Raw genomic sequence first — 15,482 nt, forward strand, 5'->3', positions numbered from 1 at the left:
GTCTCCCCCCCCCCCGGCTGCGGCATTACCCTGCTGGTTGGTTTGGCCTGGGGCTGGTTCTTAAAATATGGGGGACCCCTAGTCATTTTGTCCCCTGTGTTTTGGGAACCAGCCCTGGCCCTGGGGCTGGTTTTAAAAAATACAGCGGAGCACTGTGCAAATTGTTCCCTGATTTTTTAATACCAGCCCCGGCTCTTTCAGCCTGGTGCTGGTTACGGCCGTGGGGGGGACCCCACGCCGTTTTTTTTCATTCATTTATTTATTTATTTTTCTATATTTACACTGAAGCCTGCACGGATCTGAGTGATCCGTGCAGGCTGAAGCCAAATACAGCAGGAAAATTAAGTGTATTTTTCTGGCGTATTTGGCCGCAATTAGCGGGCATATCGCGCTAATTGCCGATAATTACCGGCTGTATTGAAATTAGCTAGAAATAGACACACACCCTCTGCAAGTAAAAAACACCCTTTATTCAAATATACAGATAAGACAAAATCACATAGTGAAAATCTCATAGCACATCTCAAGCACAAAAGTGTAAATCTCAAGCTGATCTCACATGAGTAGAGAAAAAAAGGGAAAAGCAAAAATTGAATGAAACATCGAATCGAACATCGGCTTATGCAAATTAAGCTGCGCCCTCATTTTCGGCTGCGAATAGACGCTGTGCGCATGTGCACAGCGTCTATTCTGTGATATTGGGGGGGACTCCCAACTGCCCCCCCCCCCCGCAGCGGGACACTGCCGACCGCGGAAGGGAAGCGGGCACGTCCCCAAATATCAGGACATTCTCGCGTTTAGCGCGACTGTTGGGAGATATGATCTAGCACACCAATACTGGAACAACTCCAGGCACATTGGTCACCTGGTCACACAGGGGGAGGGGCTAAGCCATAAGCCATGTGCTGAATGTTCCCCCAATCAGATTCCCCTTCCTGTGATGTCACCAGTCTCTGGGTAGACTTTCTATGGTAATGTCTCCCAGCTCCTGACTCCCCCACATATAGTTACACACCCATCCCATACATATAATGCAGCATGGAGGGGCTCAGTGAAGGTGGTGGTGTAGGTGTGTAAGTGTCTGATGGGGTCACACAGAGAATAAAAGGACATCTGTCCTGCCTCATAATCCAGGTATATCCTCACTCTTTCACAGGGGATATTACCAGGTACCCGGATCTCTGTACTGTCATGTGTCACTAAGTACAGACTGTTATCCCTACACAGACACCAGGACTTGTTATTATTGCCAATGAGTGACTGCTGTCCTGTCCTGCCTATACTGGGATAACACATCCCCACCCTCCAGCTCTGTGACTTACTGACATCCACCTCCCAGTAATGTCGCCCTGAGGAGAATCTCCTGGTGCTGATTACCTGACTACCCTGAAATCTCTCTGGTGTTACTGGGCGATTCTGGCTTCTACGTGACCATGATGCAGATTTCCTGTCACCTGATATCTGTATATAATCACAAGCTGTGGCTACATCCAGTAATAGGTCTGTAGGTTCTGGCACATAGATCCCTGTATTTATCCCTGTTATTATATCAGATAATGTGTGTAATGTCCGGGAGATGAGACCCACACCCAGACCTCCTGCACCACGGACCTGGTGATCATATCTCTCTGTGTCCTCAGTGTCACACAAGTCCCCTGTGTCCGGTTCCTGTAAGACAATCACTGGGTCAGACATGTCACACAGCTCCTCAATGTGACGCATCTTCCCGGACAGCTCATCCTTCTTTATTTCCAGCTGCTGGATCAGATCAGACACTGAGAGTGAAACGCGCTGTTCCTGCCTGGAGATCTCACTCAGGACTCTCTTCTCCAGGTCTTTCAGCTGTCTCCTGATGTCTCTAAACAGGGCAGTGACTGTCTCTGTGACACCCGCTGCTTTTCCCTGATCATCTCTCCTACGCTCCTGCAGTCTCTGCACTCTATTCTCAGTCTCCGCTCTCTTCTTGGTCAGTTTCTGCAGAACATCTCTCAGCTTCTCCTTCTTCTTCTCTGAGGCCTCATCCAGCATCTCCACCAGGTGTCCCCGATGTTCTCCAGCCAAACTGCAGGACACACAGATACAGGCAGCATCCTCAGTGCAGTAATACTCCAGGACCTTCTTATGGACGGAGCATTTCCTGTTCCCCAGGGCAGTGGTGGGGTCACATAAGACGTGTTCTGCTGCCTTGCTGTGTACTCTCAGGTGATTATCACACAGATGAGCCTCACACAGCAGACAGGACTTAGCAGCAGGTACAGGAGAGTGAATACAGTAAGTGCAGCAGATCCCGGTCTCCTCCTGATCTGGCCGAGCAGACAGGAAACTCCCCACTATGTTACACAGCGTTATGTTCCGTATCAGTGCAGGACGCTCCTGACACTCTGCTCTGCACTCAGGACAGCTATAAACTCCAGCCCCCTCCTGTGTATCCAGCACACGATCAATACAGACCCGGCAGAAGTTGTGGCCACATCTCAGGGTTACAGGATCTGTATAAATGCTCAGGCAGATGGAACAGTCCAGCTCCTGTCTCAGATCAGCAGACGCCATTGCTGGCAGCAGAAGAGGGAAATGAAAGTGAAAGTCTCTGACACTCAGAAACCAGTGAGGTCACATTCTGCACACAGGGCGAGGCTGAGCTGTCACTCATATACCAGTGGGGTCACATTCTGTACACAGGGGGAGGGGGAGCTGTCACTCAGATTATAGCTACAGGCTCAGTTACACTTATACCAAGTTTACACCAGAATCCCGGGTAGGACCCGGGAAATTGAACACAGGAAATTGCCAGGGCGTGCTCTGCCTCAGACCCCATTTACACTGCAATTCAATCTGGATTATTCCTGGGTAATGCCCTTTTACACTGAAAAGGGATCCGCCCTGCCTTTCCTTGCTACTGTCATTAAAAATGGCGTTTTTGGGCTGTTTGAGATGAGATCACAAGAAAGGGAACAGGGAGGGGGTGGGGTCTGCTTCCAACATGGCTGCAAAGATGGCAGACTGTTGCTGTAGTGTGGGATACAGCAGGGCATACCTCCCAACTTTCCTTGCGCCGGACCCGGGACACGCCGTCATTTTCGGGGGGGGGGGAGGGGGGTCATGCCCCCATTTTGCCGCTATGGGGGCATGACCCAGAGGCTCTGTGAGCCTCTAGCCATACCCCCAGCCCCCTGGCTACGGGAATAGACGCTGTGCGCATGCGCACAGCGTTTATTTCCCGCTGCTTAGCAGCCGACAGCGGGGACTCCCAACAGCCCCCCCTCACCGCGGGACACTGCCGACCGCGGGAGGGACAGCGGGACAGGCCCGGAAAATCGGGACTGTCCCGCTGTAATCGGGACTGTTGGGAGGTATGCAGCAGGGTTGCCTACCCTCCTGGAATGACCGGGAGTCTCCCGAAAATTGTGTCCCCCTCCCAGCCCCCCGGAAGGGTGACCAACCCTCCCGGATTCCGACTTACATTGGCACGCCAACGTCTGCAAGCCACCCCCGCTTACCTACGAGGGACCCCACTGAGACCCACAGACCTTGCATCCAATCTGTCTGGTAACAATTAGGGCCATGCGCAGCACAAAGAATAAACATCACCGTTTGCATTATTATCCGCATAGCGAGCGCCTCTGAATTAGCCCCACTGACTGGACCCCAGTAACATAGTTCTGCAACTCTGACAGACGTTCCTATTGTGTTATAGAACTGCTGTATGGAGACAGGGGAACTGTGACCAGGGCCGCCATCAGGGGGGTGCTATGGGGACAACTGTCCTGGGCCCGGCTGCTCTGACAGTTACCAGACAGACGTTCCTGTTGTGTTATAGAACTGCTGTATGGAGACAGGGGAACTGTGACCAGGGCTGTCATCAGGGGGGTGCTATGGGGACAACTGTCCCGGGCCTGGCTGCTCTAACAGTTACTAGACAGACATTCCTGTTGTGTTATAGAACTGCTGTATGGAGACAGGGGAACTGTGACCAGGGCTGTCATCAGGGGGGTGCTATGGGGACAACTGTCCCGGGCCCGGCTGCTCTGACAGTTACCAGACATACGTTCCTGTTGTGTTATAGAACTGCTGTATGGGGACAGGGGAACTGTGACCAGGGCTGTCATCAGGGGGGTGCTATGGGGACAACTGTCCCAGGCCCGGCTGCTCTGACAGCTACTAGACAGACATTCCTGTTGTGTTATAGAACTGCTGTATGGAGACAGGGGAACTGTGACCAGGGCCGCCTTCAGGGGGGTGCTATGGGGACAACTGTCTCGGCCCTGTTGCTCTGACAGTTACCAGACAGACGTTCCTGTTGTGTTATAGAACTGCTGTATGGAGACAGGGGAACTGTGACCAGGGCCACCATCAGGGGGGTGCTATGGGGACAACTGTCCCGGGCCCGGCTGCTCTGACAATTACTAGAAAGACTTTATGTTTATGTTGTGTTATTGAACTGCTGTATGGAGACAGGGGAACTGTGACCACGGCCGCCATCACGGGGGTGCTATGGGGACAACTGTCCTGGGCCCGGCTGCTCTGACAGTTACTAGACAGACGTTCCTGTTGTGTTATAGAACTGCTGTATGGAGACAGGGGAACTGTGACCAGGGCCACCATCAGGGGGGTGCTATGGGGACAACTGTCCCGGGCCCTGCTGCTCTGACAGTTACTAGACAGACGTTCCTGTTGTGTTATAGAACTGCTGTATGGAGACAGGGGAACTGTGACCAGGGCCGCCTTCAGGGGGGTGCTATAGGGACAACTGTCCCGGGCCCGGCTGCTCTGACAGTTACTAGACAGACGTTCCTGTTGTGTTATAGAACTGCTGTATGGAGACAGGGGAACTGTGACCAGGGCCACCATCAGGGGGGTGCTATGGGGACAACTGTCCCGGGCCCTGCTGCTCTGACAGTTACTAGACAGACGTTCCTGTTGTGTTATCAAACTGCTGTATGGGGACAGGGGAACTGTGACCAGGGCCGCCATCAGGGGGTGCTATGGGGACAACTTTCCCAGGCCCAGCTGCTCTGACAGTTACTAGACAGACGTTCCTGTTGTGTTATAGAACTGCTGTATGGAGACAGGGGAACTGTGACCAGGGCCGTCATCAGGGGGGTGCTATGGGGACAACTGTCCTGGGCCCGGCTGCTCTGACAGTTACCAGACAGACTTTCCGGTTGTGTTATAGAACTGCTGTATGGAGACAAGGGAACTGTGACCAGGGCCACCATCAGGGGGGTGCTATGGGGACAACTGTCCCGGGCCCAGCTGCTCTGACAGTTACTAGACAGACGTTCCTGTTGTGTTATAGAACTGCTGTATGGAGACAGGAGAACTGTGACCAGGGCCGCCATCAGGGGGGTGCTATGGGGACAACTGTCCCGGGCCCAGCTGCTCTGACAGTTACTAGACAGACGTTTATGTTGTGTTATCGAACTGCTGTATGGGGACAGGGGAACTGTGACCAGGGCCGCCATCAGGGGGGTGCTATGGGGACAACTGTCCCAGGCCCGGCTGCTCTGACAGTTACTAGACAGACGTTCCTGTTGTGTTATAGAAATGCTGTGTATGGAGACAGGAGAACTGTGACCAGGGCCGCCATCAGGGGGGTGCTATGGGGACAACTGTCCCGGGCCCTGTTGCTCTGACAGTTACTAGACAGACATTCCTGTTGTGTTATAGAACTGCTGTATGGAGACAGGAGAACTGTGACCAGGGCCGCCATCAGGGGGGTGCTATGGGGACAACTGTCCCGGGCCCAGCTGCTCTGACAGTTACTAGACAGACATTCCTGTTGTGTTATAGAACTGCTGTATGGAGACAGGGGAACTGTGACCAGGGCCGCCATCAGGGGGGTGCTATGGGGACAACTGTCCCAGGCTCGGCTGCTCTGACAGTTACTAGACAGACGTTCCTGTTGTGTTATAGAACTGCTGTATGGAGACAGGAGAACTGTGACCAGGGCCGCCATCAGGGGGGTGCTATGGGGACAACTGTCTCGGCCCTGTTGCTCTGACAGTTACTAGGTTCCTGTTGTGTTATAGAACTGCTGTATGGAGACAGGAGAACTGTGACCAGGGCCGCCATCAGGGGGGTGCTATGGGGACAACTGTCTCGGCCCTGTTGCTCTGACAGTTACTAGACAGACGTTCCTGTTGTGTTATAGAACTGCTGTATGGAGACAGGAGAACTGTGACCAGGGCCGCCATCAGGGGGGTGCTATGGGGACAACTGTCCCGGGCCCGGCTGCTCTGAAAATTACTAGAAAGACTTTATGTTTATGTTGTGTTATAGAACTGCTGTATGGAGACAGGGGAACTGTGACACCTAGATGCTGACTTTCTGGAGCCAGGAGGGGGCAGCCTGGTTTGTCCATCAAGAGGCAGTGCAGAGGGCAGCATATTGGAAGTGAGGGGTGGCATAGAAGTTGGTACAGGTACAGGTACATGTGGCCTGATTCATGCTAGGCTGCATATACTCCCCCCCCCCCCGCCCCCACTCGCTAGCATGTGGTTGCCTGGACGAATAACCATTCAAAACAATTATTTTGTTCCGTTCGTGGATAAAAGATTGCCACAATTGCGTCTTTACCCCTATTTGTTATTACTGGTGCAGAGGGGGGCATGGAGATAATGATGCTGGGTCAGTGAGCAGCTGGGTGCAAGGGGCGAATTTAGGGGTCAGGCCGCCCCTAGGCACAACATTTTTGGCCGCCCCTTAGATACCCCGCGCCAGCTAGAGCCCCTTAGACACACTGCACCATTACACATTGTGCTATACACCATAATGCCCATTACACATTGTGCCCTACACCGTAAAGCCCATTAAGCATTGTGCCACACATCGTAATGCCCATTACATGTTGTGTCACATACGATAATTCCCATTACATATTATATATTATACCACATAAGTGCGATTGGATTAAGGCTCTGGGGGTCCCGGGGTACTAAAAACAAGGGGGCACAGGTTAGGTTTTTTTTTTTTTTTTTTAATTCATCTTTATTAACCGTTTCATAAAAAAAATTGTACAATACTTATACATACAACAACATCATATGACATACCTAACAAACATTACATACATTAAGCAGCAGCCGGTGTACTCTTGTGGGCTTGTAACCATTATCCACCACGTTACCAGTCCATTTATTCATTCCCTCTGTTATTTAAATCCTTATAATGGGGGGATGGTCTACCCATCCTACTAATTATGAGTACGCTTATAAGTTACATTAACATTATTGTGTTTACGTGGCTCCGAATATGGGTGAGTATTGTGTAAATATTTATTCTTAATCATTAGCATTCAGTGATTAAAGTGTAAACAATACAGTATTTCTACTCTGTGAGGTTCGCATTAGATACACACACCTATGGAAATAGAAGGAAAAAAGCAAAAAGAAGAGAAAAAAAAAGCGCCAGAATATTAAGAGTTAGAGGTGGGAAACCGCTTATTCTATAGTGCCCCCTATCACTATCAAATATTAAAGGACACATACATAATATCTACCATTTCAATCTACTATAGTGCATTTATTTGTATTTTGGGTCATACGATCTCCCCCATATCCCACAAGTTTGGAGACTGCGTTCCTGATGGGGACCTATTCTACTCACAGTCCACCATTTTATCCACAGTTGTCCAATGCTTATACATACAACAACGTCATAAGACATACCTAACATGCATACATAAGCGGCGATCGATATACCCATGTGGACTCGTAACCGTTATCCACCAGTTTGCCACTCCATTTATTCATTCCCTCTGTTGTATGTATACTTGTAGAGCTAATGGGGGAGATGGTCCACCCGTTCTACCAATTATGTGTACAATTAATATTGTATTAATATTTTTGTGTTTACATGGGTCCAAGCCTAAGTGAATATTGTGAATATTGTGTGAATATCCCTTGTTACTCATCATCATTCAGTGATTAAACTTATTTTTAGAAAGTGTGAACGGTTACAGTATTTCTACTCTTGTAGTGTTCGCATTAAAATACACAGACCTACAAGAGTAAGTTAAAAGAACACAAGGGAGTTTAAAGGATTAGAGTGGAAAACCACTCATTCTATGGTGCTTATTTGTAGCTATTACGTGCTAAGAGACATATACCATGCAGGACATGTACAACATGGATCTACTATTGTGCATTATTATATTTTGAGTTATACCATTTTCCCCATATCTCATAGAATTTGGAGATTGTGTTGCTTGATAGGAACATATTCTTCTCATGTTCCATGGTGCTATTTACTAGACTGGACCAGACTTGGGTTCTCGGGCCACTTTGTGCCATCCACGAGCGAGCAATCACTACTTTAGCGATTGCACATAGGTTAATTGCAAGCTTTCTGAGGTCTGCGGTAATTGTGTTGCTAGGCCATACCCCCATAATGACCGCTAGGGGTTGTATACAAAGACTTGGGATCCCCAGATTGATCAGAATTTTCCCTATTTCTTGCCAGAATACTTGCAATTTTGGACACTCCCATACAAGGTGCCAGAAATTACACCCCCTATTCTTACATTTTGGACATCTGTTACATGTATTTTGTGAGAACTTACACATCCTTTCGGGAGTTAGATATGTTCTATATAAAATATTTAGTTGTATCTGTTGGATTCTGGCAGAACTAGTAGCCTGCCCGGGAGCCGACAATGCAAGTCTCCAATTTATTTCATTTAGTTCGGGTATATCATTAGTCCATTTCAACATCAAACCACCCAGATGCTCAATTTGAGTATTTTCTAACAGGAACTTGTAACAATTTGATGTCCGTTTATTACAACTCAGTTTTTTAATAAATGTTTTAATCGGGGTCTCCTTTATACTAATGGGTTTGTCCCTATTCTTTTGGGCTATTGCACTCCTCAATTGCAAATATCTGTAGAACATCTTTTTAGGGAGATCGAATTCAGTCTGCAGTTGAGAGAAGGATTTGAGAGTATTATTTACGAATATCTGTCCCATAGTCTGGATGCCATATTGCCCCCATATCTTGCCCCCTTGTTGTAAGTTCAATTTCTTGAGCTGGGGAAGGGAAAAGATATACAAATCGGGATCAATTTCTTCATACTTCATTCTCCTGCAAACCCATTTCCATATATTCCTGGCTTGTTTGAGCAAGGGAGGGGATCTACGATTTCCTTCCCTTGTCAAGATTGCCTGCAGGGGGGATTGAACCATGGCCACGTCATCTATGAATCTAAATAGATCCTCTGTGCACTCCTCCTCCTTAACCCAACTCACCAAATGAGTAATTTGGGCCGCGTAGTAGTAAAGCTTAAAATTAGGCATACCAACACCACCTCTATACCGCTCTCTACTTAATGCGGACATTTTTATTCTAGGAGTTTTATTCCTCCAAATGAAGGACGAGATCACACAGTTAATCCTCCTAAAGACATTGTCCCGAATGGGGACAGGTGATTGCAAGAATATATAGAGGAGCTTTGGCAGGATTGACATTTTTATCAGGTTTACTCGTCCTATTACCGTCAGTGGGAGTCTCTGCCAACTTTTACACTTTCTTTTTATTTCATCTATTATAGGGTCGAGGTTATCCTTAATGAAATCGGTAGACTTTTTAGATATAACGATCCCAAGGTACTTGAACCTATCTACCCTATGAAGGCCCGATGTGCTTACTCCTGACCCAATCCCCAGTACATTAGTTAAAAGGAGATGTGATTTGTTGTAGTTTATTGTTAGGCCTGAGTACTGCCCGAATTCCTGGATATTATCTATGGCGCGAGGAAGCTGGTTTACGTAATCGGCCATGCCTATCAATAAATCATCTGCATAGAGAGAGATGATATTACCACCTATTCCCACCTCACCCAATGTTGCTCTTAGTTTACAAGCTATTGGTTCTATCGCTACTGCGAACAGCAAGGGTGAGAGGGGGCACCCTTGACGAGTGCCTCGTAGCAGGGGGAATGAATCGGAGATATACCCGTTGACAAGAATTCTTGCCATTGGGGACCTATACAGGAGAAATACTCTGTCTATGCACAGGTTAGGTTTAGGCTGGGGGGTAGGTTTAAGCACATAGAAGGGCGGTTTAGATATATATATATATATATATACTACCACACGTTTGGCCGGCACTCCTTGGCCACAACATGTTACTTTCCCGGTGCCTTCCACAGAATCCCCGTCAGGACGGTGGGTACTTAGTATGCATGAGGTGATGGCGGCACTCTCGGATGAATAAATACAAACAACCAGACTGTCTGTATGTCCAACGTTTCAGTGCTGAGCGCACTTTTACACTGTTCTTGATAAAAGTGCGCACAGCACTGAAACGTGGGACATACAGACAGTCTGGTTGTTTGTATTTATTCATCCGAGAGTGCCGCCATCACTGTATATATATATATATATATATATATATATATATATATAGAGGATGGACATGTATAAATATATACACACTAGGTGATTCATCGCGCCCTCCGGGCGCTCTTCACACCGTCGTGAGGGGCTACGCCCCATTAGAAGTAGAAATATATGTGAGTGTGAGATCTAGTGTAATTGAGATAGAGATCGCAGAGAGAGAGAGGGGTCGCAGAGAGAGAGAGAGGGATCGCAGAGAGAGAGAGAGAGGGATCGCAGAGAGAGAGAGAGGGATCGCAGAGAGAGAGAGAGAGGGATCGCAGAGAGAGAGAGGGATCGCAGAGAGAGAGAGGGATCGCAGAGAGAGAGAGGGATCGCAGAGAGAGAGAATCCCTTTCGTGGGCACCCCTCCCCCCACCCGAGACCCCCCCTTCCGAAATTCGCGGGCACCCCTCCCCCCACCTGCGACACACACACACACACACCCCAATTCACGGGCACCCCTCTCCCCACCCGTGACCCCCCCTCCCGAAATTTGCGGGCACCCCTCCCCCACACACCTCCAATTCGCGGGCACCCCTCACCCTACCCGTGACCCCCCCTCCTGAAATTCGCAGACCCCCCCAATTCACGGGCACCCCTCCCCCCACCCCCCCTTCCGAAATTTGCGGGCACCCCTCCCCCCACCCGTGACACCCCCCCCCCCAATTAGCGGGCACCCCTCCCCCCACCGCGACACCCCCCCCCCCTCAATTCGCGGACACCCCTCCTGAAATTTGCGGGCACCCCTCCCCCCACCCGTGACACACACAACCCCCCGATTCGCGGGCACCCCTCCCCCCACCCGTGACCCCCCCTCCCGAAATTGGCGGGCACCCCTCCCCCCACCCGCGCCCCCCCCTCCTGAAATCCGCGGGCACCCCACCCGCGAAAACCCCTCCCGAAATTCACGGGCACTCCTCCCAAAAATCGCGGGCACCCCACCCGCGACCCCCCCTCCCGAAATTTGCGGGCACCCCTCCCCCACCCGCAACCCCCCCTCCCGAAAATCGCGGGCACCCCTCCCCCCACCCGCGACCCCCCCTCCCGAAATGGGGGTGCCATGACACCTTCAGCAGGGGCTGTACGCTGAGCACAGAAGTACTCACTGTGGATGTCTGGCCAGGGAGGAAGGAGCTGGCAGGAGGAGAGAGTACAGATGAGCCACTGCAGCCTGGTTGCCAAAGTGCACGCTGTCCTCCTGTGTACGGAGCTCCTGGGTCACAGTCAGTGTGCTCGGGTGCAAGGGGTGGTGTTCAGCCGTGGGGCGGGGTTTGGGTGGTATTTGGCCAGACATGGGGAGTGGTGGGAGAGTAAGGGGCATGAGCTTTGTGTAGGACATAGGATGTGTAGAACTTGTAATGCAGGTTCTGCATTGTGGATAACGGTGGATAGGCCTGTCAATCACCCGTGGAACCCCGCCCACCATTACCTACACTGCTTTTGAGTGGCGGATCTGGCTAAATATATAAGAGATACACATACACATATATATATATATATATATATATATATATATATATATATATATATATATATATAACCCAAAGCCTGCCTAAAATTATAATAGCTGTAAGAGCTGACTGCCTTACTCATCTTGAAGTTGCAGTCAGCCCAGCAGAACTTGAAGAACTACAGTCGACCTCAGAACTTGAAGAACTACAGCAGACGCTGCCTGCCCAGATCCCGCCTCTTTCAACAGCCTTCTTCCGCGCCCAGCAGCCACTCAGTGACATAGGCGCAGGCTGCTTACATTGTGTGACAGCTGAGCCGTCGCTCGGCTGCCCTGTACTGCTACAGGGCGCCGGCAGCTCAGCTGTCAATCAGCGCAGCGGGGAGGGACTCGAGGGAGCAGAGCGCGGTGCTGCAGATCGGAATTCGGAAGAAAGATCCGATCTGTGCTAAAGGTGCGAACCTGCTCTGAGGACAGCCGGGCAGCCCACAGCTCACTGCCCGGCTGTCACTTCTGACTGCCTGGCGTCGGCTGATGGTCGCAGCCTGCCGCCCATGACAGGTGCCGCCCCTAGGCCCGTGCCTCACGGGCCTAGTGATAAATCCGGCCCTGGCTGGGTGGCAGACAGCAGGTGCCTTCAGGAGACTACCCACTCCTCAGGGCAGCCAGGAGCGCCATACTATTTTCAGCACCCCCCGGGCCGTCCCAGGAGTGTAGGCAGGTATGATGTGAGACAGATGGGGGTTATCAGTCACCACTTTGTTGGTTTTCAGTTAGGATTTTGATAATGATAATTTTACCTGGGAATGAACGGTTACATACATACTTGCCTACTTTTCATCTCTCCTTTGCGGGAGACCAGGGAGAGGGCAGCTAATTAGGGGGCGTGGGAGCTCTCAAATGTAATTTGGATAGCTCCGCCCATGGACCTGCCCCATTTACGGGACAAAAATGGGGCGTGGCCATGGGCGGAGCTATCTAAATTACATTTTTAGATGGTACCGTAGCACTGTTTAAAAGAAGGAACCCTATTAAAGAAAAAATGGGAGCAGAGGGAGAGAAGCAGGAGGGAGGCACGAGGCAGCTAGCCGCTATCTTACCATCTTATCTGCGGCGCTGCCTTCTGCTGCTTGTGCCGCTCCCTCAGCTGCTCCTGCTCCGATGGCTGCCCTCTGCTGCGCTGCCGCTGTAGGCAGTGTAGCCACTGCTGACAGATCCCCGGCCGGACAGCAGCGGCGTCTGCCTCGGGAATTTGTAATTAGCGCATGCGCAGTCACTTTTTTTTTTTTTGTTGCCAGACGGGCTAAAAAACCGGGAGGATACCTCACATTACCGGGAGACCGGGAGGAAGGAGCAAAAAACGGGATACTCCCGCTAAATGCGGGAGGGTCGGCAACCCTGGTTACATATTGCGTTTGCTAGTGCTCGGCGTCTCAGTGTTATTATATAACAATCATAAGTAACATTATATCCCACTCCTAGTGTCGCCCTTCCAGCTTCTCTATATATCAGGGACTCAAGAAATGACATTCCGGGCACAGAACCAGTGACCCTGTGGGCACACATACAACGGGCCCTTTCTCTGGCTGCACAGAACCCCCCCCCCCCTCTACTCCGGGTAAGGTCAGAGTATGATCAGCAGATAGATGGCACTTGTGACCCGACCTGCCCAGTCTGACATAAAGGGGGGGGGGGGGGGGGGTGTTTCATGGTGCAGCAATTAGGGAAGGAGGAGGGGGGGGGGCTGTCATGGAGTAGAAACTTTATTTGACAAATTGATTGCGTAAAATGTAGAAGCTGTAGAAATGTGAGGAATCGCGACATCACTGCCACTTCCTGCCCACCTCACTAGGACACAAATAAGCTGATGTGAGAAGGTGGGTGTCACCTATTGTTTAGGGCACAGGTTCTCAAACTCTGTCCTCAGGACTCCACACGATGCATGTTATCCAGATCTCCTCACAGAATCACAATTGAAATAATTAGCTCCACCTGTGAATCTTTTAAAATGTGTCAGTGAGTGCACTGCACCTGCTGGGTGACCTGGGAAATGTGTCAGTCAGTAATGAGTACACCTGTGCACCTGCTGAGTGACCTGGGAATTGTGTCAGTGAGTAATGAGTACACCTACGCACCTGCCGGGTGACCTGGGAAATGTGTCAGTGAGTAATGAGTACACCTGTGCACCTGCCGGGTGACCTGGGAAATGTGTCAGTGAGTAATGAGTGCACCTGTGCTCCCTGCCGGATGACCTGGGAAATGTGTCAGTGAGTAATGAGTGCACCTGTGCACCTGCTGGGTGACCTGGGAAATGTGTCAGTGAGTAATGAGTGCACCTGTGCTCCTGCTGGGTGACCTGGGAAATGTGTCAGTGAGTAATGAGTACACCTGTGCACCTGCTGGATGACCTGGGAATGTGTCAGTGAGTAATGAGTACACCTGTGCACCTGCTGGATGACCTGGGAATGTGTCAGTGAGTAATGAGTGCACCTGTATACCTGCCAGGTGACCTGGGAAATGTGTCAGTGAGTAATGAGTGCACCTGTGCATCTGCCGGGTGACCTGGGAAATGTTTCAGTGAGTAATGAGTGCACCTGTATACCTGCCGGGTGACCTGAAAAATGTGTCAGTGAGTAATGAGTGCACCTGTGCATCTGCCGGGTGACCTGGGAAATGTTTCAGTGAGTAATGAGTGCACCTGTATACCTGCCGGGTGACCTGGGAAATGTGTCAGTGAGTAATGAGTGCACCTGTGCTCTTGCCGGGTGACCCGGGAAATGTGTCAGTGAGTAATGAGTACACCTGTGCACCTGCTGGGTGACCCGGGAAATGTGTCAGTGAGTAATGAGTGCACCTGTGCACCTGCTGGGTGACCTGGGAAATGTGTCAGTGAGTAATGAGTGCACCTGTGCACCTGCCGGGTGACCTGGGAAATGTGTCAGTGAGTACTGAGTACACCTGTGCACCTGCTGGATGACCTGGGAAATGTGTCAGTGAGTAATGAGTGCACCTGTGCACCTGCTGGGTGACCTGGGAAATGTGTCAGTGAGTGAGACCTGGGAAATGTGTCAGTGAGTAATGAGTGCACCTGTGTACCTGTCGGGTGACCTGGGAAATGTGTCAGTGAGTAATGAGTGCACCTGTGCACCTGCTGGGTGACCTGGGAAATGTGTCAGTGAGTAATGAGTGCACCTGTGCACCTGCTAGGTGACCTGGGAAATGTGTCAGTGAGTAATGAGTGCACCTGTGCACCTGCCAGGGTGACCTGGGAAATGTGTCAGTGAGTAATGAGTGCACCTGTGTACCTGCCGAGTGACCAGGACAACGTGAACTGTGTGGGGTATACTTGCCTAATTTTGAAATGTAAATGAGCCCCAAAGCAGTTAGAAAAGACACTGATACGTGTCAGGACTTGTTCATGTGTTGTGTTTTACACATGGATCCATATATACAGTAAGTGGCCATGTTCCATATATACAGTGAGTGGCCATGTTCCATATATACAGTAAGTGGCCATGTTCCATATATACAGTAAGTGGCCATGTAGCCATAGGGATCATTGTTCCTTATAACCAATGCAGGGTAATGTCACTGGTGATCCCATCTGCATCTATTCACCTCAAACGTCTTTTTTCCCTAAAAAAATGTAACAGCTG

The 15,482-nt window shown here is 50.4% G+C and overlaps 1 protein-coding gene across 1 annotated transcript; it reads right to left on the bottom strand.

Annotated features, from left to right (window-relative positions):
• Positions 1-454: 454 nt before the first annotated feature.
• LOC146058260 (E3 ubiquitin-protein ligase TRIM11-like) lies at positions 455-2,562 on the bottom strand. Its single transcript, XM_083170475.1, has one exon. The coding sequence runs from the start codon at positions 2,548-2,550 to the stop codon at positions 967-969; it is 1,584 nt and encodes a 527-aa protein (XP_083026601.1). The 5' UTR covers positions 2,551-2,562; the 3' UTR covers positions 455-966.
• Between the last annotated feature and the right edge of the window lie 12,920 nt (positions 2,563-15,482).

The sequence above is a fragment of the Crinia signifera genome, chromosome 2 (genome assembly GCF_055691185.1).
Source record: "Crinia signifera chromosome 2, ASM5569118v1, whole genome shotgun sequence".
In the NCBI taxonomy this organism is placed as follows: domain Eukaryota; kingdom Metazoa; phylum Chordata; class Amphibia; order Anura; family Myobatrachidae; genus Crinia; species Crinia signifera.